Source organism: Mirounga leonina, unplaced genomic scaffold (assembly GCF_011800145.1).
Source record: "Mirounga leonina isolate KUSES-001 unplaced genomic scaffold, KU_Mleo_1.0 Mir_201, whole genome shotgun sequence".
NCBI lineage: Eukaryota > Metazoa > Chordata > Mammalia > Carnivora > Phocidae > Mirounga > Mirounga leonina.
The window spans coordinates 19,532,009-19,553,979 of NW_023270504.1; the positions used below are offsets into that span (position 1 = coordinate 19,532,009).

A 21,971-nucleotide genomic window follows, 5' to 3' on the forward strand; every position below is an offset into this window, starting at 1 on the left:
CACACTTGTTCACGCGAGGACAAGGGACAAAAAGAAGTAAAATAACACAGTCTCTGCCCTAGAGTGCTTAAAGACATATTCAGAGAAAAGATTTGTGTATCAAACCATGTAACAGCAAAAGGGAGTGGTTGACCCACAAAATTATTCCAGAAGATCAAATAGAGCTTTTTCTTGGAGCAGGGGTGACCAGGGACAGCGTCTGGGAAGTGAGGAGGCCTGAGAAGGGCTGAGAAGGATGCAGAGCATTTGAGAGGCATGGAAGGACTGACGAAGGGAAGACTGAACAACACAGAGGCAAAGCTTGTCCGCCAGACAAGCTCCGTGCAAAAGGGAGGAGCAAGGAACACGTTGAGAGGGGGGTAGATCTTCTTTTCTTTAAAGTAAAGTAGGAAAATCAAATGTTCTATATAAAGAGATGTGATACTACGAAAGAAAGAAAGGTAAAGGTAAAATTCTATCCATAAAAAAATATAGCAAAAACAGAAGAGAAATCTCAGAGGGAGAACAATATTTCAAGCATATCTGACAGGGGATTACTATCCTGCTACACAAGGAGCTCCCTACAAATAAGAAAGACAAACAGCTGAACAGAAAATGGGTGAAGGATAAGACTAGAGGGTAAAAGAGGAAAACCTAAATGCTAACAGATGTGCAGAGGTGCTCTCGCTCAGTGCAAGCCAAGGAGATGAAAATTCAAGCAATTAGATACCGTTTTTCTTTCCTTAGATTGGCAGACTTTAATAGCGATAAAAACCTAGTGCCGGTGAGAACATGTGCAAGGGGCACTCGTGTGCTTTGCTGATAGGAAGTTCAGTCACTACACACCTTTGGGAAAGTATTCCAGCAACATCGAGAACATTTAAAAACATAAATATCCTTTTATTTTGCTTATTCACATTACTGGGGATGAATGCTTTGGAGTTATCAAGATACGTATTGTGTATTTTGGTTAAAAAAAATTTTTTTAGGAAATATCCTAAATATTTATTAATAGGGGTACACCTAAATACATGGAGACATGTCTGTTATTATGGACTACCTTGCAGCTGTTAAAAGGAGTTAGCTCTAACTGGGAGTAAGCCCAGAATGTATAACGAAGTGGAAAAAGTAAGTTGCAGAGACATGTGTGTATTATGATATGATTTTGGAAAACACACACGTGCATACACACACGTGTCCCCTTTTTCATATATATGTATATGTATTTTGTATGAATATAGAGACTGGATGGCCATACGCCAAAATGTCCACTTGTTTACCAGTGATGGGGAAGAGGGGCGAATATGGAGAAATAAAGATTGAGCAAAATGAAATACTAGCAGACACTCAACCTTTAAAAGTCCTCGGAGCTAGGATGGGTAGCTTAGGGAAGAGAAATGGGAGTGCCTTCCTATACTCAGATTATTGCTCTGTTAGGAGTCTCAGGCCTACGCCAGGCCAGCTACCTGATGTGACGCGGCTTTGGGACAGAATGGGATGCGTGTCTGGGCTGCCTTGCAGGCACTGTGCCTATTCTTTTAGCTTACTCAGAGAAATCACACGTAGTTTTAAATTTTGCATTTTTAGGGTACCTGGGTGGCTCAGTTGGTTAAGCGTCTGCCTCCGGCTCAGGTCATGATCCCAGGGTCCTGGGATCGAGCCCCACATCGGGCTCCCTGCTCAGCGGGGAGCCTGCTTCTCCCTCTCCCTCTGCTGCTCCCCCTGCTTGTGCTCTCTCTCTCTCGCTCTCTCTGTCAAATAAATACATAAAATCTTTAAAAAACGTATTTAATTTTTTTTTAATTTTGCATTTTTAAAGTCAGTGGAATACATACAATGAGCAGCAAGTGTTGAGTGTTAGAGCCAGATGCCATCTCACACAAGAAACAAAAACACCTTGATTTTTGAAAAATAACCTTTGACACCTTAAGAGGCTCTCATAAGTGCTTTTGTTCCAGGATCTTAAAAAATGACTTTCTGTGCACGTGAGAGAGGCAGCCCGGGGAGACTGATGTCCTTTGCTGTCTGTGCCAGGACTGAAGCAGCCTTCACAGCAGCCGTGCCCTGCCCAGTCCCCTCTCCCTTCTCCGTGATGACACACGCACCAAAGGGACAAACTCAGGGGCTTTCTGCAGGAACGTGGTCCCTGTGGCCTTCTTTTTTATGCGTAACCTTCTCAGGGTTCTAATTGGTGCCGGTCTCACTAGTGGTAATGGAGGAAATCTGTGAGCAGAAGGAAGACTCTAAGTCTAAAATCACCACAGATCGGTTCTCTAGAATTTTCCTGAGCAGAGGCTTATGGAATAACATGTGGCAGGTTTGTGAGGTGTAGACTTCCTTTTGAGGAGAGATCCCCAGCTGAACAGGTGTTCGGCTTGTACCGAGAGTACCAAACCAGAACCCCTAAAAATGACTCTATGTTTTTCTGAGGAAACTAATCAGAGATTTTTTTTTTCTCTTAAGAAAGATGATTTCAGTCCTCTAGAGCTCTTTTTAAATGTTAGTATGGCGGAGAACTGCATTTTTTATAGACAGATGTTGTTAAACGTGCGCCTGGTAATGATGTTTGTTCAGTGCCTATCTCTGAGGAATTCAGAGCACTTTATACATGTTTTCTTCATTATTTCCTCAACGTTTTTCTTTTTCGGATCATATTTTAACTTAGCTATAAATTCTTCATTTAGTTTTTCTCACTGTATTTTCTCTGAAATATCTGCATTTCCGGTATTACAAACTCACACCAATCCAGATATTCTAGGAAAGCATTCAGAAGTTTCCCTTTTAGTGTCTCAGGCTTCTCTTTGTCTTCTTGCCATTCTTCATGACTCTAAACGAACTCTCCCATCTATCGTATCTCCACCATACTTGCTCTCCCTTAAACAAATTGTTGAAACATAACTTATTTTTCTACATAAGAGGTTTCTGTTATACTTAGTTGTTCACTTGTTTCTAAGTGCTTGCTCCTTGCCTTGAGGTAGCTAATTTGAGGTAATTAAACATGTTCTTTCACATGAGCACTGTGTATTGGCACTATGAATCTAATATTCATAGCAGAGGGCTTTTTTTTTTTTTTCCCCTAAAATTGTTTCTCTTTTTAGTCCTCGGGAATTTGTTAACCCAGTGCTTGAAGAAACAATAAAAAAGAATCATTACTAAAAAAAAAAAACAAAAAAAAAAACAACGAATCATTACTTTAAGACAAGCTAATCTTTTTGTGTAAACAAATCAGACACTTCCCTCCCTTGAGGAAATAACCATGTAGAACACTTTTTCACTGGATTCTAATCAGATGGAAGTGTGGTAGAGAGCCTCAGTCCTAAAAAGATCCTGGGATCATGAGATTTTATGCAAGGCACCTTAGAAATCATTCCCTCATTTTACGGATATGGGAACTGAGACTTAGAGTTTTAAACATTTGTCCATGGTCACAAAAATACTTAGGGTTACATTCAGAATTTAGGGTAGGAGACAAGACCCCTGAAAAGTTAAAGTCACTAAATAAGCTAGTGAATAGCATGAAATAATGAATGATTTGGTTACTCTGGGCCATTTGTGGGTTGGCAAATATTTAATAACTGGGGGATGGGCAGAGGAAGCCCAGAATTGTGGTGTTTGCCAATTTCATGGGTGCCCCCAGCTAATTTCAAGCTATCGGCATGACGCCATTGAACAAGGAGTTGTGAAGAGAGGAGTGCTATCTAGTTGGTTCTCTAGAAAATGAAGATTGTCCGGCTAGAATGAACCGGTCTTTAAGGAGGAGGAGAACTGAGTTAGACCATTTCTCCCCACACATCATACCTTTCAGCTGTGAAGGACTGTCTTTGATATCTCTTTTGAGCAACAGTAGGACTTTGATCCTTTGCTCTTGCTATTGCCTTGGTGGATAGAGTACTCTTCACCTAATGCACTATCACATTTCAGGGCCCAGCTCAAAGACAAGGGTCTTCATCAAGCTTTTCCCCGACACTTTCAGAAATAATCACTTCTATTGTGAATCCCAGAGTACTTTATTTATACCTTTTATTAGGTAATTACCAAAGCCTAATTTGATGTTACATTCAGTAGATAGTGTCTTTCCTCTCTTGACCGTTCTCAGAGGACAGGGATCGTGATTTACTCCTTCAAGGGCAGAGCCCCAGTGCTGGGTAGTGGGTACAGCCCAAGCTTGGGAGCCAGATCGTTCAGCTTCAAATCCTGACATTGCACTCATGCACCATGACGGTGTGGGTAAGTCATCAAACCCCTCTGTTCTCCTCTGTAAAATGAGACATTAAATAATAGCCCCATCTCACAAGCTTGCTGCGATGATAAATGAGATTTTTAGAATGTTCAGTGCCTACTGTATCCTAAGCCCTTGCTAAATGCTACCTGGTATTGTTATCTGTAACACATAGCCCAGTGCTTAGCATGCAGTTGCTGTAGGTTGAATTGAACTGAAGTGAAGCAAGGAATGACCCGGCTAGCTTATTGGGAAGTTGAGAAAAGGTATGCTAGTGGGGACTCCGTATGCAGGTTATTATTGGATAAAGGAGAATGATCTAGTAAATAAAAATCATTTCTCATAGAATTATAGGATCAACAGCTAGTTTCCCAGCTGTGGTATGATGAACACAGAGCAGAGTGGGATCATCTGTGCCCTTCCCTCACCCCATGTGCTAGATACTGTACATCCATAAAGATACCATTTGTTATTGCAATAGCTTTTATAAACTGCTGTTAGTTGAAATACCTCCTTTTAAATACTATGCAGTTGCTTTTTAAAAAATCTAAATGCTCGACTTCATGTATAAATATTATTAAATTTCATTCCATTTGGTTTAGCCCATTCCAGTTAATTCATATCACTTCCAACCTTGATTCTGCAATGCAGTATATCTTCTTTTCCATTTAGCTTTGTGTTATCTGCAGTTTTGTAAGCATTACTTCTGTTTGGTTTTATGAAACACTATGCAGGCCACTTGTAAGAACAGAGTCTCCTGACATATCGCTAAAGACCTCTTTCCTTGTTGGCATTGATTCATTAAACAATCTTTTGTTTAATAAATATTTTAAACTCCTTTCAAATCTGTCAAAGTATACAATAATCGATATTATATTCCATGTTGTTCACAAGAGCGTCATGAGAAACTTTGCCAAAATGCTATGTCTGCAGCATTTTTTTGTCTTACAGATAGAGTAAGTCTATTAGAAAAGAAAAGGCTGCTTGCTTGTTGAAACCTGTTCCTGATTAACCTATATTAGCCCTCAATACCAATAACTTCCTTTCCCAGTATGAACAAAGGATTCATATTTCAAAATAGTGAAGTTAACTCTGTCAAGGTGGACGAAGCTGAATGCACACACCTTGACCATGTAGGTGAGAAGTTTGGACACATCCCGAGGGCAGTGAGAGGCTGTTGGAATTCTCAAATAGCGGTTATATAACGAAGTGATGTTTTAGGAAGAGCCATCTGGCAGCAGTGTCCACGGTGCTCTCTGGGGGGTGGGTACCCTGTGTGAAGCTGGAAGTTGCCTGCAGCAATCCCAGAATGGGCTGCTGCACCCCTGGACTAGGCTAATAGCAGTAAAGATAGAAGAGAAGAAATTTGGATTTAAAAGAAAAGACCCCTGTGCCCGGCTAGCTCAGTCGGTAGAGCATGAGATTCTTAAAAGAAAAGACCCCAAAGAGACTATTGGGAGAAAATGATAAGAATGAAAAAAATAAATAAATAAAAATAGTTACATGAGGGATTCCCAACTTTTTCCCATCCCTGAACATGCAGAAAATGGTATCAGTTTGGCCACTGGGATAAATAGGGCGAGTTGGAGGTGACCCAACATCATGGGCCCCCAGGGTGGGGTCTCCCCTCCCCCAAGCTCTACCTCCCTTCTAACCACTAGCCGATGACATAAATATCCCCATATGGCTGGGAAGCTATTTGGATAGTTCTACTTGAGAAATAAGTACTCTTAGCAGTATGAAGAAAAACAGACTTGCACCAAAATAGGACCTTCAGTTCAGAGAAGACAATACACAAAAAGGAAAGCAAACATTTGGTTCAGTGCCTAATTCTGAATACGAAAGTGAAATATGGACCAACAAGTTGGTCCAGGACACCAAGCCACTGTCCATGTTATAGTGATACAGTAAGACAAGGGCCACGGCTATACAGACCTAATATGGGTGTAGAAGTAGGCGGTGCCTACTAGGCAGGTGGGAGGGAGATACAAACCACACCTAGGGAGTTACCAGGTAGAAACCTAACTGTAGACAAAAGCAGACACAAAGGAAGGAATTTTGGTTTTGTATGAATGTGGAAATCTAAGCCTCTTTCCTTGAAAACTTATGAAGTGCTGCCCATTTGTTGCTCCTTATTGATTTATGTAGTTAATAATTAAGTAGTTTTGTAGTCCTGGTGCCACACTTACGCTGCTAATTTGCATTGCCGCATGGAGGAAATTATAGATTGGGAAAATGCAGGAGCTTACAATCCATAATTCCTGGGGTAATTGAAGATGTTTGGTTATAGAAAATGAAAAGGTGTTCCCTCTTCAGTAAACTCAAGGGCAGAGTGAGAACAAGAACCCACCAACAAAGTCCGACAGATTCTATTATAAAATAGGAATGAATGGTTCTTCGAAAAGATAATGGAACTCACACATTTCTCCTGATGATTGGCAGCAGGGCCACCTCGTGAATGATTCCAGGGGGCACCCACTTATCACACCAGACTATGTTTGAATGGTGCTCCCTGAAGTTGGAGTACATAGCCTGTGCACACAGAAAGACCTATGTGATTCATCCCAGGGCTCCCACCAAACCCAGCAGGTGCATATCCGCCTTGACCCGTGGCATTCACCACCAGCCCAACCATGCTTCCTTCCCCAGCTAAGCTGCATCAGTATTCTTTAATCCTGACTTACCATTTTATTCCAATTCAGATCTACCCAGTTCTCCACATGGCTTCCCACTGGACCTCTGTTACAAGCCAAAACACATCCTTCTGGCTCATTTGCTCCAGTCATTCTGTTGACCTTTCCAGAGCTATTTGCTGCTCTCACCATCATGCTCCTTGTTACAGTTAAGTAGGAAAAAAACCACCAGCCACTCAAAGCAGGAAACTCCGGCATCCTCCCAACACTTGTATGAGCTTCTGTGTTAGCACTTACCATCTATCACTGTAAACATTTGTTTACATTTCTGACTCCTCCACTCAATGTGAGCTTGATGAAGGGCAGAATGATGCTTTGTTGAGCCCCAAGATTTTGCAGGGTGCCCAGCACATGGTAGATCCTCTTTTAGTGTTTGGTAAGTGAGTGAGCAAATGAATATATTACCTTTCTTAGATATGGACATGGTAGACTCCTTTTGAGCATACAGGTTAAAAAGAATTTCCCCTCTACTATGTTCAATGCCTGTGACTGTTTACCTTTGTTTAATAGCTTCCTGGGTGATACCAGGAGAGGCTGCTGAGGTCTCTTGCCAGTGGTTTCTGAGTCTTTTGTTTACCCCTGTGCAGGTGGGCAAGTGGAAAGACAAGTCCCTACAGATGAAGTACTACGTGTGGCCCCGAATGTGTCCTGAGACAGAAGAACAGGAGGATGACCATCTGAGCATTGTAACCCTGGAGGAGGCCCCCTTTGTCATTGTGGAAAGTGTGGACCCTCTGAGTGGAACCTGCATGAGGAACACAGTCCCCTGCCAAAAACGCATAGTCTCTGAGTATGACCCCTTCCCCAGTGCTCCGGGTGGCGTGGGAGGCAGATTTACTACAGCTGTCAGCACCTGCCTGGGCGGGGACCTGAGGCATAGAATGAATTGGGCACCATGTTCAATTTTCAGTTGCTACTGAGCAATGGAATTACTGAGCAGCCCTGTGGTTCTGTCCAGATCCTGACCTGGGAGACTTACTGCTAACTATGCTCACATATCTATGGCCTTGCCTGCTCTCTAACAGCCAGGACCTCAAATTTATAGAGATTCAAATTTGCATTGGTGTTGAACCATGTTTTCTTGAGCCATGGTGCCCTGAAATTTTGAGATTTAGAAACATTTTTGGAAATAGGTAAAAATAAGCTGCTATCCCATTACAAGTCAGGTAATGATTCTCTTTGATAAGGGTGGGAAATGCCTGGAAGAGAAAATAAAAGGGTAATTTTTCTGTATCTCAATTTGGTGCTGGTTAAATGGGTGCATTCAGTGTGTGCAAATTTATCCAACTGAACCCTTAGGGGTAGGCACACCTTCCTGATGTACATTATACTTCAAAGGAGCACTAAAAAATGTGAGAAAACGTGGTTCAATATGATGAGCTAATGAAAGAATCAGGATTCTGTGGTCTCATTTATTTCCTCACTCAGGTCTGATACACACTGTGCTGACCGGTAAAGGGGAAGACCTGCTTTTGGGTTGGAGTTTTCCTGGTAAAGGGTAATACCTGCCTCTTGTATAAAGCCTTGTTTTTTTTGTTTTTTTTTTTTGTTGTTGTTGTTGTTTGTTTCTTCAACTGGTTAGGAATAAAACAGATGAGGAGCCAGGTTACATCAAAAAGTGCTGCAAGGGGTTCTGTATTGACATCCTTAAGAAAATTTCTAAATCTGTGAAGTTCACTTACGATCTTTACCTGGTTACCAATGGCAAGCATGGGAAGAAGATCAATGGAACCTGGAACGGTATGATTGGAGAGGTGAGTGTCAGAACGTCAGGGCCATTTCCATTTTTCATGTATTTTGTTTCCTGCCAATATAAGAAAAAATGCTCTTCTATAAATTTTAGAAAGTAGAAAACAGTGAAGAGACTTCCCATTCCCACTCTACTAAGGAAACCGCTGCTGGGCTCTGTTCTCCATGCGGCGGCCCCTTGCCTTCCTGAGCCCCCTAACGGAGCACTGTGCCTTTCTCCCAGGTGGTCATGAAGAGGGCCTACATGGCGGTGGGGTCGCTCACCATCAATGAGGAGCGGTCTGAGGTGGTCGACTTCTCTGTGCCCTTCATAGAGACTGGTATCAGTGTCATGGTGTCGCGTAGCAACGGGACTGTCTCACCTTCTGCCTTCTTAGGTAAGTGCTACGCTTGCCTGCAGGAAGCACGTGGACATGAGGACGGGTACTTGGTGTGAGGATCAAGTGAAGGAGCACGTGGCCAGGCTGCCTCAGCCAAGAGTTGGTTTGGCAGGAGCTTATTTAATTTGGGGGACTTCAAAATCGATTATCCTCAAACGTGAACACTGAAAAATACCCAAAACCAATAGGAGAGCATATGACCCTGTAAGAAAACAGTGCTGGCTGGGCAGTCAGGGCTCCTACTCTAGTCCCATTCCTGCCACTTACTCATCACTTGACCCTGAGCAAATGTGCTCCATCCTGGGACTCAGTTTCCCTCATCCATAGAAGAAGCCATTTCAACCAGCTGATCTCTGAGGCTACTTCCTGCTTTAATAATCTCTAATTCTTGCTATCATTGAAAAACTTTTTTTTTTAAAGATTTTATTTATTTATTTGAGAGAGAGAGAATGAGAGACAGAGAGCACGAGAGGGAAGAGGGCAGAGGGAGAAGCAGACCCCCCGCTGAGCAGGGAGCCCAATGCGGGACTCGATCCCGGGACTCCAGGATCATGACCTGAGCCGAAGGCAGTCGCCCAACCAACTGAGCCACCCAGGCGCCCTGAAAAACTTTTTAAATTATCTTCAAGAATTGAGCTCCATGCTCCCAAAAGAGGTTTTCTGTTTTTACATGCATTTTTCTGAGCTTTGTCAGATACAGCTGATCCAATGCTTCCTTCCACTCTGCCCCGTCCTTCCTTGTTCCATTCTGTACTTCCCTACTCTCCAGCATCACTTTTTGTGTCGAAAACCTTAGATATGATATAAGACCTGGTGAGATAAGGCCAAGATTTCAATTAGATGAGCTCCTTTGTGAGCTCATACCCCATATTTTTTTGCAGGGGCCGTGAGAGCAAGGGGTGGGAAAATAAAATGTCACCTCGAGAACAGGACATTGGGCTAGGAGACAGGAGGCCTGGCTTGGCCATAAACAAACCGTAAGCCCTTGGATGAATCACAAACTCTCTGAAGGACATCAACTTTATTTTTTTTTTTTTTCCACGAGGATATTGGAATAGACCTTGACTAGTGTTTCTTTAAGCTCTATTCCAGCGGGCAAGAGGGGGGAGGGGAAAGCTTTTAATTAATGTACTATAAAGTGGAGTTATAGGTCCCATAGAATTTTTCCATTAATTACTCAAGTTTCTCAGCTAGCCTTCTTACAGTGAGGTAGGTTCTGGCCCTGCCAATTTTATGTGAAATGTTATTAGAGAGCACAGACATTATATGCATTAATCCTCATAGCAGCTTTATGTATTTTATTTACTTTTTTCCTTTGCAAGGATAATTGGAACATTAAGAGATACAGACAAAACTACATTCTAATTCTTACCCATCGGTATAGCACTAACCTCAATTTCTGAACTGGAAGAGCCAGTGATATATCAGCATAGCCCTAGAATGACATAGCGGGGCCAGGCAGGGTGCATGTGTGCACGCACATATGTGTGCATGTGTGTGTGTGTGTGTGTGTTCAGAGGAGAAGCAGTTATTTGCAGGGGTAAAAGAAGCCAACATTTATTGAACACCTGTTATGTGGTGTTCCAAGCATTACTATACATCCTTTTGTTATATTATCTCACTGATACTCATCGATACTATTATTATACCCATTTTATGGCTCGGGAAACTGAGTCTTAGACCCAGTAAGCAATTTTCTAACAACCTGTCAGTTCACAGCTGACAGACCTAGGATTAAAGCCCAGATGTGGCTGCCTTCAGAGCCTGCATTCCAGTTCTCATGGGGACATTTCAGAGTGCAGCTCCTAAATCAGGCACCGATGTGATGGGCAGAGACAAGGAAGTGATATATAATACAATGAGAAAGTACAAACTTTGCCCCAGAAGACCTCAGATTATAACCTGGCCCTGCCACTTTCTGAGTAGGAACTTGGGAAAAGACCTTGACTTCTGTAAAATAGATATGGTAGTATCATAATGAAAGGGCCATTATAAGGATTATATAAAACATATGGTGAAAGTACTTTCTAAATCGTAAAAGCCAATACAAATGTCTGTGATATTTTGTGTACAGAAGGCTGCCCTGGGCTCCATGGGGGAAAAGAAAGCCTGGAGAGGATGCTTTTACTCAGTTATTCCCTAATCTTAGTCAGCAATGAAATCAGGGTAGGACTGCAATCAGTGAGAACCGAGGGGGCGAGGGCCTTCCCTGCTCCACCATAGAGTGGCTTTGAATTAAACCTGCTGCCCTCACATCTCTGGCTGCCACTGAAAGGTTTTGCATTTCACGGTCGGTATGTGCCTTATCAGGGTCCTTTTTAAATTACCAAGTGACCAGGTTTTTATCATTCCCTTCAAAAGTGCAAAAGTAAAGTAGGTTTCAAGTAAAGAAAATATTTTCTAATTTCCAGCCAATTTTTCTCCTTTTCTCAACTTCATCTTTATTAATGATTTGGAAGATGGAAAAAACAGTATGTTAATTCACTTAGTTATGAGTTTACAATGTGATGTGACAGCTAAAAAGGCCAGAACTATTTTGAGACACAATTGAGGGAACATTGTATCGTGGGAATGCATAGCAATTGTCCCTTTTTGTAGGCCTTCAGAGAGGTGGCTCTTGGAATACAGTGTTCAATTTCTAGACACCTCCAAGCCAGAGAGCTTGAGATCCATGTAAGGGATTCAGCAAGAATGATTAAAGAAATTAAAGAAAGCACGTGAAGAACATTCTTGCTCTCTTGCCTGGTCTTATCCTGTCAACGCTTTCACTTGGTGTGAGGGAATAGCTTGTAATTGTTCTGTTAATTACAGCTGAGGCATGTTCCCTTGTCATGGGCTACATTCCCACTGTTATAGATACCGATTGTCAGTGTGGATGGATTTTTTTTTTTTTTGACATTGACTTCTGTTCTCATGCCCTAATGATGCCCCATAAAATACACCACATCCAAGTGGGTTGTAAAGTAAATGTAGACTAGGAAGTTTAGGAGAGGTGAGGCAAGGGGGCAAAAGAGTTACTCATTGGATGTAGTTATTACCAAATCAAGTCAAGCCTGAAATAGCAACTAACATCTGTGGAGAATGAATTTGCGCACAAGGTTCGGAGGAAGCATTGGTGAAAGCTTTTTCCAGGCCTCCATCATGCAGTGTGGCCATATAGGGGACAACATAAACCAAGAACCTGTTCCCTATGATTCACTTACCCCAATCTAGTACTTCTTGCAGATGGACATTTGCTGGCAATAGCAGAAACTAACTCAAAAAGTTCATAGGCAAGAAGCTCTCCTTCTCATGTGTTTGAGAGAAAATAGACCTTGACCTGCCCATCAGGGCAATGGAGACACTCAGATGCAGCCTGTCACTCCTCCCCGACCCAGGCCCTGGCTCTCGGGAGAGACGCAACACACCTGTGGTTTGTTTCCCCCCAACAAAATACACGTTGCCTGAGCAAATGAATACGCAAATTAATCAGAATCTCTTTGTTCTCTGTTTTAATTCTGAGCACTGTTTTTTTTTTTTTTCCCTCCCCAGAGCCATTCAGTGCTGACGTATGGGTTATGATGTTCGTGATGCTGCTCATCGTCTCAGCCGTGGCCGTCTTTGTCTTCGAGTACTTCAGCCCTGTGGGTTATAACAGGTGCCTCGCTGATGGCAGAGGTAAGGCCAGCTACGACTATTACATTTCTGCATTGTCGTCTCTTGTTCTCCATTCTGAGTCTCTCTACTCCTCATTTAGTGTCTGCCCGCTCCCTGACTTACCCATTTCTGAAAATGAACCTTCAGCCTTCTATGTCAACAGCTTGGCAACTCATTAGAAATACCCCAGTTAAGAGGTTAGTCCAGATCTCTATGTCCCTCGCTGGCAGAAGCCTCACCGGCGAGCCCAGTTCTACCCCAGGGTAAATGAGAGGGAAGTTGCTCGTAGATTTGTGTAGCATAAACATGTCAGAGGAAACTATTTTGATAACCTTAGGCTGTGAGCAGTCTGTTTGAACAGATGGACGAACAAGGCAGCTATACTCCATATATTAAGAATAAAGAAAATTAGGCTGCCCCGGGATATATGCAGCGTAGTTGTGGCTGAAGGAGTTCTCCACCTCTGAGGTACAAGATCTCCAAAGCCTATGACCCTGGCTCAGCTGCCCCTGCCAGGGAGTATAGACATTGGGTGGTTGAAATAAAATGGCCAGCAGATAGCAATTTGCACCCATAGCTACTGTTGGGGGCAGTCCAGTTTTCTGGCTAAGTGGGTCCAGAGATATGAGGGCTGCCCATGTGTTCGAGGCATTTATGAGGCTTCACAAAACATTTACTAGATTCTTGAAGGGGGACTTGGGACCCCTATAAATAACTCATCCGAAACTTTCTGAGAATCCCAGAATTAGGAACTACTACACTTTTTTCTGAGTCTTCTCCCATCCAGAATGAGTTTTATTCTGAAATTATGCCTCCAAGACGGAAGCCTTTTTTAACCCCAGCTACACAAAGAATGATCTGTGGGGCACTTAAAAGACAAAGGTGCTTGGACCTCATTTTCTAATATTCTGACCCACTAATTCCAGGGTGGGTCTTGGACCACTACTATGTTTCAAAATAGTGGTTTTCTACTTTGGTTGCAGGTTAGAATAACCACCCACCACAACTGAATAAGAATCTTTGGGGCTGGGGGCTTGGCAGCAGTGTTGTATGAAAACTCCCCTGGTACTTCTAATAGTCCAGGTTGTGAACCACTGATGCCCTGAGGCATTTCCAGGGGCCAGCCTACCTTCTTCAGCTTGTGCATTCTGGCCTGGAAGTTTGAACGTCTCCACAATATGGTGCAATCAGGGGGCTTTGTACCTGTGCCAAAGGGTCTTCCAGAAGCCATGACCTGCTCCCCATCCCGAGGGGCATTAGTAACAAGCAAAACATCTGAGAAACACCTGAGTACGTACGTATGTTGACAGAATCAAGAGCTCAAGTGAGCGTATGTTGTCCCTTCACCTTGAAGAAAATCAAGGAGGCAAAAAATCCAGCCACAAAATTCAAAGTGAGGGCTTAGAATTACTTAGGCAACCAAGGGGCGCCTGTGCTCACGAAGTGCTTTAAATATCAAGTCTCCTTGGGGCATTTTTACAATGTACAAAGCTTTGATTTATGAACAACTTTGGAGTTACACATCTGTTCCATGAAATCAGGTCCACATGCACAGATGTGTGCGCACGGTTAGATACGAGGCTTGACATGGGTAGTCACTGATTTAGTTGTCAGAGCAGATGCTATCAGGATCACAGATAACATCGTAAGACCTGTGCTAATGTGTGGTGAAACTGTGTGGGCAGATGTTCGTTTCTGCAGTGGAGGGGCTACATGCAGACCCAGACATCAGGCGAGATTTTGCCATCGCCAAGCATTGAAAGCGGCGAGGCAACAATAAATCTCTGGGCAGAAGTCTTGGCACTGTGAATATAAAGGTTGGGTGGAGGAGGGTCAGAGACAGTCTGCCTTTCTGCCCTCAGATAGCATGGCCAAGCCAGGGGTCTGTGACTTCCTCCCTGGGCTTCCTGATATTCTTGTACAAGAAGCTACCATAGTCGGAAACCCAGTTGGGATGCGTTGGCATTGGAGTGGGGTCGAGGTTGTCCTGGAAACATTTGGTGCTAAGTGCTAGAAGCTAAAGAAAAATTAGGATAAAGGACATCCAAAGCCATCTAGCATCCATGTGAATAAAATTGTAGGAGGTCCATGCCGAAGGTAGAAGAACATTCCATACGGTTCTTGTTGACCTTTTTTGAAGTTGAAATCCTTTCTTGGTAGATACAAATAGAAATTTTAGGAACAACAGTAATGAGGATGTGCATGTGACAGTAATGGGGTAGTGGCCTTTGTCATTCAGTTTTCATGTGGTCTTGAGAGTCTTGTCTACATGGGGGCAGGAAGCTGGCCTTTCCAGTGCCCTAGCTGAGTGACGACCGTTAGTTGAAGCAGGATCCCACACACACCCCACGCCCCTGGATTTTCTTCTAAAGAACCCTCTTTTGCCTTCCTGGGGGGTCCCAGAAGAGAGACACAAACTCTCAACTTAAAAATGTCTGCCTCTTAGTCGGAGGGTTTCCTGCTTTGAGCAGGAACTGACCAGCTCTGTGTATTTGTCTACACAGAGCTGGTCTCTCTGTTTAGATAGGACCGGTGACTCTGTCTTAACTTTCTGTCCTTGTCTTTTCATCATGACAGAGCCAGGTGGCCCATCTTTTACCATCGGCAAAGCTATTTGGTTACTCTGGGGTCTCGTGTTTAACAACTCCGTACCTGTGCAGAACCCAAAGGGGACCACCTCCAAGATCATGGTGTCAGTGTGGGCCTTCTTTGCTGTCATCTTCCTGGCCAGCTACACTGCCAACTTAGCTGCCTTCATGATCCAAGAGGAGTATGTGGACCAGGTTTCTGGCCTGAGTGACAAAAAGGTAAGAGGACCATTTCCCGTCTTCCCCTCAGTCCCATTCTGAGCCCATACTCAAAGTTCTCCTGTACCTGTTAATTTTCTCCATCTTTAGACTCGGCAGTTCTTTCTTATGTCTCCTTAAATTGGGACCTGGGAGCAAACATCAGTTTCCCTACCGAAATAATAGTACCTCACGTTCACTTTCTGATTTGTGAAAGGTTGTCACCAGCACTCCCCGGGCTGCAAATAAGGGGCTTGGTGTGTTAGTGGCTTCCTGAGCATGTGGTACCTCCTGCCGAATGTGCTTGGGTGGCCTGCCAGCACAGGGCTGCCCATTTGGTGTGTTATTAGAGGGCCGCCCCCTGCACCCACACCGAGGGCCCTGGCCCATTGTGGCCTCCGTTTTCCTCCAGGAGGGTAGTTCACATTGTTCCCGAAGAGAACTAACTGCTCTTTAACTGATGACTGCCCTGTGTGGTGCTGATGAATAGGTAGCCCCCATACCAATTGAGGCCTCCCTGCTGAGCTGTGCAGTTGCAAAAGGAACGAAAGTGTCCACTGGTTTGCATCTTTTCTGGACGAGGATGTGCCAAGTCTGTCCTAAATACCATATTCTCTCGGCCTGCCAGAAGCATCACGGTTTCTGTGGGCGGTCTATCTCCTGAAACAGTGATCGCCAGCATGGTCCAAGATGAGTGAGAGGACCTACCTCCATGAGGTGTCCGGTAGAACTCATGGATGCCCCGCATAATTCTGGGAACTTCCACCCACAACACATTTCCTGCACTGTGTTTCCTTAAGATTTAGAAAATGTGATTTCCCACCCCTCTCCCCAGGTTGAAGCTATGAGGTATGGACGGATGTGTGTTTAGAACAGATAGGTCAGAGAGCTGGTGATTTCTAACGTGGGGTAGGTTTTCTCCAGATAAAACCTTAAACCCTTAACAGATGGTTTGAGAAGAGTATGAAGGAAGAGCTAGTCTTTTTGAGGACCCAGGTTCTGATTTTTCCATCTATTCATCTCTACTCACCAAGAACACACAAAAGCATGTGAGGGGAAGGTAAACAAGCTTCTAAGGGAATGAAAAAAAAAATATCTAAGTACATATATGGATCACTGTGTTTACCTTTTCATGTTATCTCTTTCTCTGACTCGTCTTCCTTTATTTTCTTCTTTATTTTTAAAAATAATACCTCTCTTTGTATTTCCTTCTCCCTTATTTTTAGGTTTTTGTTTACTTCTCGCTTCTAACGCATGATTTATTATTCATTTATTCATATATTCATGCATTTAATACTTCATTCATTTTAAATATTTCTCTTTGTTCCTTCGTCAACATCTTTCATCATTATGATCCTGGCTCAGAAAAGGTGAATTACATACCTCCCTTCACCTCCTGTTACACCAATTTTTGTGCCTGTTTCTAAAGCCTGGGCAGTAGTGGTGTTAAGAACAACTACCTCCTTAGGGCTCTACACTTGAATGTGGCGTAGGTGAGGTAGACCATGCCCATTCTAAAACAGGGATGTGGCAGCAGCATGGTAGACCATGTCCTCACACATGGATTTGTCAGAGGTATGGCAGACCACGTGCTCACATCAGGCTCTGCAGAGGTTTGGTAGGTGATGTCCCCACACACAATATGGTGGGACCATCTTGCCATGCCATCAGTAATATGGCAGAGATACTGTGGACCACAGTCCTTCTTGGAGCTCTGGGCTACTAAGTGAAGGATCCACATTTATCATTTTGTTTTCTTCAAGTATCTCTGAGGATTGCTTAAGACACTGTATTTATCGTTCCCATACATTCATGAGCCACCCGGCAACAACTGTATGATCTTCTATTTGAGATAAGCCTAATTAAGATGCAAGGAGATTGTTTTCCCTTTTGTGGTTTTGAATATATTGCTCGAGACTGCTTAAACAGAGAGGTTGTGCACCTGTCTGTCCTCCACACCATGTTGGTTATGTTCTGAAAAGTTAGGTCCCATCCGTTCTTTGCTTAGAGAACTTCAGTGGCTCCACTGTGGATAGAATAAAGACCTTTTCCCTGATTGCCTCTGAGGGCCTTCACATGTGATTCTTACTGGGCTCTAGTTGTCCAGGGTGGTCAGCCAGGCCTTAGTCTCTTACAGCCCAGGGTTCCTTGACTTCTCATCCTTTGGGCCATGCCTCTCCATCTGTGCATCTGCCGGGGATGTTCTTCTCCTGACTTCTTCACTCACCAAACTCCTATGGAACCCTCATGGCCCAGATTAGAGGTCACTTCGTTTGTGGAGCTTTCCTTGGCTCATCTGGACAGTGAGCCATTCTCTCCTCTGACCTGGTAGTCTTTCACCCCTTTATTAATAACACCTGTCTTCCACATGGTCCTGTCATAATCTGGACACCTGGACCTGACTGGATCTCCCCCATCTGACCATGAGCTCTGTTGCACCATGATCATAACTTGGTTATCCTGTTTTGTTTTGTTTTGTTTTTTAAAGTCTGTGGGGAGAGGGAAACAGGGTATATTTATGTAAGAGCCTCTCATGCAAAGCAGCAGACTAAGCATTATAGGCAAAGAAGGCAACAAGAGAGCAAGAACCCTTTAACAACGGTCTAATTTGAAAATACTTGAAAATGGATATCAGATACATTTTAGAACTTTGCAGATGACAAAATCGTAAAGCGTAAGCATCCTACCAGACAGTGTCAACATAATTTACATAATTATAGAAAACATTTAAGTAACTAATGACATACAACGCACATCAGTGTCAGGAATGCTAATATAAATCAGAAAGAAGGTTTTCTGAAAGTGCACTTAAAATGTCAAAATTGATACTAGTTTCCCTTCACAACACCTTAAGAAAACAAAGTCTTGGGCCTGTCTTCGCCCAACAGCAAGTGTATTCTGTGAATTTAGAAAAAGAAAAGGTAAAGAATGAAGTCGTCAAGACAGGAACATTGAGAATAGATATGAGGTGATTTTGAAGATTCTTTTTTCAATGGAATTAAATTTTCATCAAGGAAAATAACATTTAAAATAGGAAAGAGTTCTTAAACTTGTTTTGACTGTCACGGATGGCATATCTTCCATACAACTCAGATCAAGTGATAAATATCTTGGAGTGATGATGGGAAGGTATTTATAGCCATTAAATTTATATATCCTTAGGAAATTATCTTCAATTTTATGGCAGAAAAGTGTTTTCCAGATCTCATTTATGGTAAGGTACAAAATCAGAATGTTCAGAGTTAAATTTCCATGAAAACCTATTTTGGGGCTCCTTTTCACTGGATGGCTTCCATCTTGCAGTAGCGCATTACATCAGTGGGTTCAGAATTATTCCACTACATGCTGTATCTAAATATGGGTGCAAGTTCTAACATTTAGCAGCCCTACTGTACATTCCATCAGTTCCCCCAGCGGGAGGAGAATATAAGGAAGCTGATGACCTCTTTCTGCTCTTAACAAAGAGCTCCCCATGCTCATTCTCCCGTGTCTCACCTCCCCAGACGGATTTCTCATTTTGCAGTCTGCCAGCCATAGAAAGAGCTTGGCCACCAGGTGAAGGAAGGGACATATTTGCTGGTCCCTACGTACATTATGCATGTTACATCTATTTTATATGTGTCCTCTGCATATAGGTATGACTATTCCCATTTTACAAATAAAGACCCCGAGACTCTGGGAAGTTTCTGGACTTCCCTAAAGTCCCACATTCTCAAGTGACAGAGCTAAAGGTTTGCGTCCCTGTGGGTTTGGCTCTAAAATCACTTCTCCAGCATATCTCCCTTCTAGCTCATCTTAGACAAAGTTATGATGTCTTGAAGGATTGGTATTGACACACCTGCCCCCACTTTTTCATTGAATTTTCGATTCTGTGATTTAATGAGTTTCTCTGTCAGTTTCACTTAACCCTGAGGTCACCATATGCTGCCTCCACCAGGACTACTGTTACTATGGATAATGGTAATAACAGTCATCATCATTATTAATATAACTTCAGCAATGCTATCTCTGCTCACATTTTTTTCTCAGCTTGTACAAGCCAGGCGTAAGGCCAGCTGCATTACACAGAGGATCTTATGTAATGGTGCTATTAATGTTTTCATTTGTCGATGAGGAAACTGAACCTGGGAAGGGTTAAGTCATTTTCCTTCTGATGTGCTTTGCCGCCTATAGCCCCTAAACAGTGTGCCATCCTGTTCAGGTCCCAGGGCTTAATTTTCATTCAACATCTTTCTTCCTATCCTCCCATCCACCTTGTCAAAGCATAACAAGTTAGATCCTTTTCATCTACCAAAAAGCAGCTGTTTGATGAACTGATCCACAATAATTAGATAGTATTCCAACATTTTCACTTTCTCTTTTTAATATTTTATTTATTTATTTATTTATTTATTTATTTATTTGAGAGAGAACATGAGTGGGGTAAAGGGGCAGAGGGAGAAGCAGACTCCCCGCTGAGCAAGGAACCTGACGCGGGGCTCAATCCCGGGACCCCGGGATCATGACCTGAGCCGAAGGCAGACTGAGCAACCCAGGTGCCCCTCATTTGCACTTTCTTTAAGAAGTTTTTCAGAGGCATTCCTTTAAAAAGAGAAGGGTGGTGATTTCTAGTACTTGTACAGGCTAATGGCCCACACATTGACTTTAGCCTGAGCCTAGTGTGACCCTGAGCCTTAAGCCACTGTTGGAGGGTGGGAGAGGAGCGGCAGCAGGAGAGAGAAGGGGCAGTTATGGGGTCGTGGGGTGAAGGAAGCAGAGGTTGCCGTCTGACCACTGGGTTCCCGAGGATGCTTGGCGGCATCCTGCTTCACACATTCCTACCCCCAATGTCATATGTACCCACAGTGTAGTTTGCAGTTCTTGCCCTCAAGGAACTGTAGGAATTTTTATTAACTTTAAAACGTCCAAAAAGTGCCTGTCTAATTAATGAGGGCAACCACCTTTGCCTGCAACACTGAAGGTACAATCAGGACAGCCTTCTAACAACTAAATGAGGACCCATGGCTTTTCTAGATAATGATTATTCTATGTGAAGTCTTGTAGCATCTTGAAGTCACCTCGCACCCTTTTGGAAAAGAGACCATGTAGGACTTTTAAATCAACATGCAAACAAGTCAGTATGCATTCTGGAAGAGAACCAGCCTGGTGATAAGCATATTTACACCACGGTACACTGAAATGTAATGATTGGATGGTATTTGAGCATGTGAGGAAATGGGCCCTGTTCTTTCCGCTGTTCAGATGTGTCTTCCTTGCCCTATTCATTTCAGGCTGAAAGCCAGTGAGAGACAGCTGACCTCAAGCTTGATCTGTCACACCTTGGTCCTGGCACAGACCTTCTTGGTCAGATCACGGACTACTGAGGCAAAAATAGCTTACTAGGGCAAGTGGCAGGCGTGACTAATGAGCCAGGGAGCTAGAAATGGGCGCCTGGACTGGACCTTCAGGTAGCTGTGCAAACTAGGGTGTGCTTTCTTACGTGGGAGTCCTGTGGAGCTGTCAAACAACTGGTCCTCTTGTAGTAGCTGGCCAAGAGCAATTCTGGAGGAAGTGATAAGAAAAGAAAACTCCCCCGAGCCTGGGAGGACACAGGGCACAGGGCACGCATGTGGCAGGGAAGGGACACCCGTCCCTTTGTCTCTCAATTACCAGAACCAATCTGACATTGTACATGGACCACTACCCCAAGTACTGAGCCTCCCTCATTGCTTCCAGGCTGGACTGCACCCAGATGCATCCAGAGCAAAGCCTGGAGCTTGCCCAGGCCTAGTGCTCTTGCTCAGGGTCATCTCTCACCACTTTGCTAGTGTTGTTTGAAAATGAGACTACTTCTGCCCACTCCTAATTCCTGAGTCCATTTTGACTTGCCTGGATGCCTTGACCGAGGCATCTAGTGGGGCTTTGCAGTGGTCACCCTCCCAGTCCCAGGATGCAGATGGCTATGGGGCTCCCAAGGGGGGGTCCAGAGTCTCCTTTCTCTCCTTTCTGTGTACCCCTTCACAGCATCAGGCTTCACTGTGTGCTCCTGTCCTTGAGGGACCACCTGCTTCCTGATGTTCCATGGCTTCCCACACAGCATTCCTCACCCCTGACCTCTGCTGTACTGTCGGGGCTTATCGTGGGTTGCATGGACACCCCCTCACCCTCCCGCCCCTGCTCCCAAAAGATACATTCATGTCCTAACCGTGGATCCTGTGAGTGTTACCTTTATTTGGAAAACAAAGATCTTTGCAGATGTAATTAAGTTAAGGATCTCAAGATAAGATCATCCTGGATTATCGGGGTTGGTGCTAAATCCAGTGACAAGTGTCCTTATAAGAGAAAGGCAGAGATTTGACTCAGAAGAGAAGATCAGGAGAAGGCAGAAACAGAGATTGGAGTGTTGCAACCACAAGAACCATCTGGGAGCTGGAAGAGGCAAGGAACAGACTCTCCCCTAGAGCTTCTGGAGGGGGCACAGCACTGGCACTTTGATTTTGGACCTCTGGCCTCAGAACTGTGTGAAAATAACTCTGGGTTGCTGTAAGCC

At 43.6% G+C, this 21,971-nt stretch overlaps 1 protein-coding gene across 2 annotated transcripts in view; it reads left to right on the forward strand.

Moving 5' to 3' along the window:
• Nucleotides 1–21,971, forward strand: part of GRIN2B (glutamate ionotropic receptor NMDA type subunit 2B) — a 405,281-nt gene that overhangs the window by 348,285 nt on the left and 35,025 nt on the right. For both annotated transcript variants that reach the window (XM_035028180.1, XM_035028181.1), the window contains 5 exons: nt 7,479–7,681; nt 8,474–8,645; nt 8,864–9,017; nt 12,552–12,677; nt 15,234–15,463. In XM_035028180.1, the coding sequence (XP_034884071.1) occupies nt 7,479–7,681; nt 8,474–8,645; nt 8,864–9,017; nt 12,552–12,677; nt 15,234–15,463 (885 nt within the window). The remainder of the gene's footprint in view (nt 1–7,478; nt 7,682–8,473; nt 8,646–8,863; nt 9,018–12,551; nt 12,678–15,233; nt 15,464–21,971) is intronic.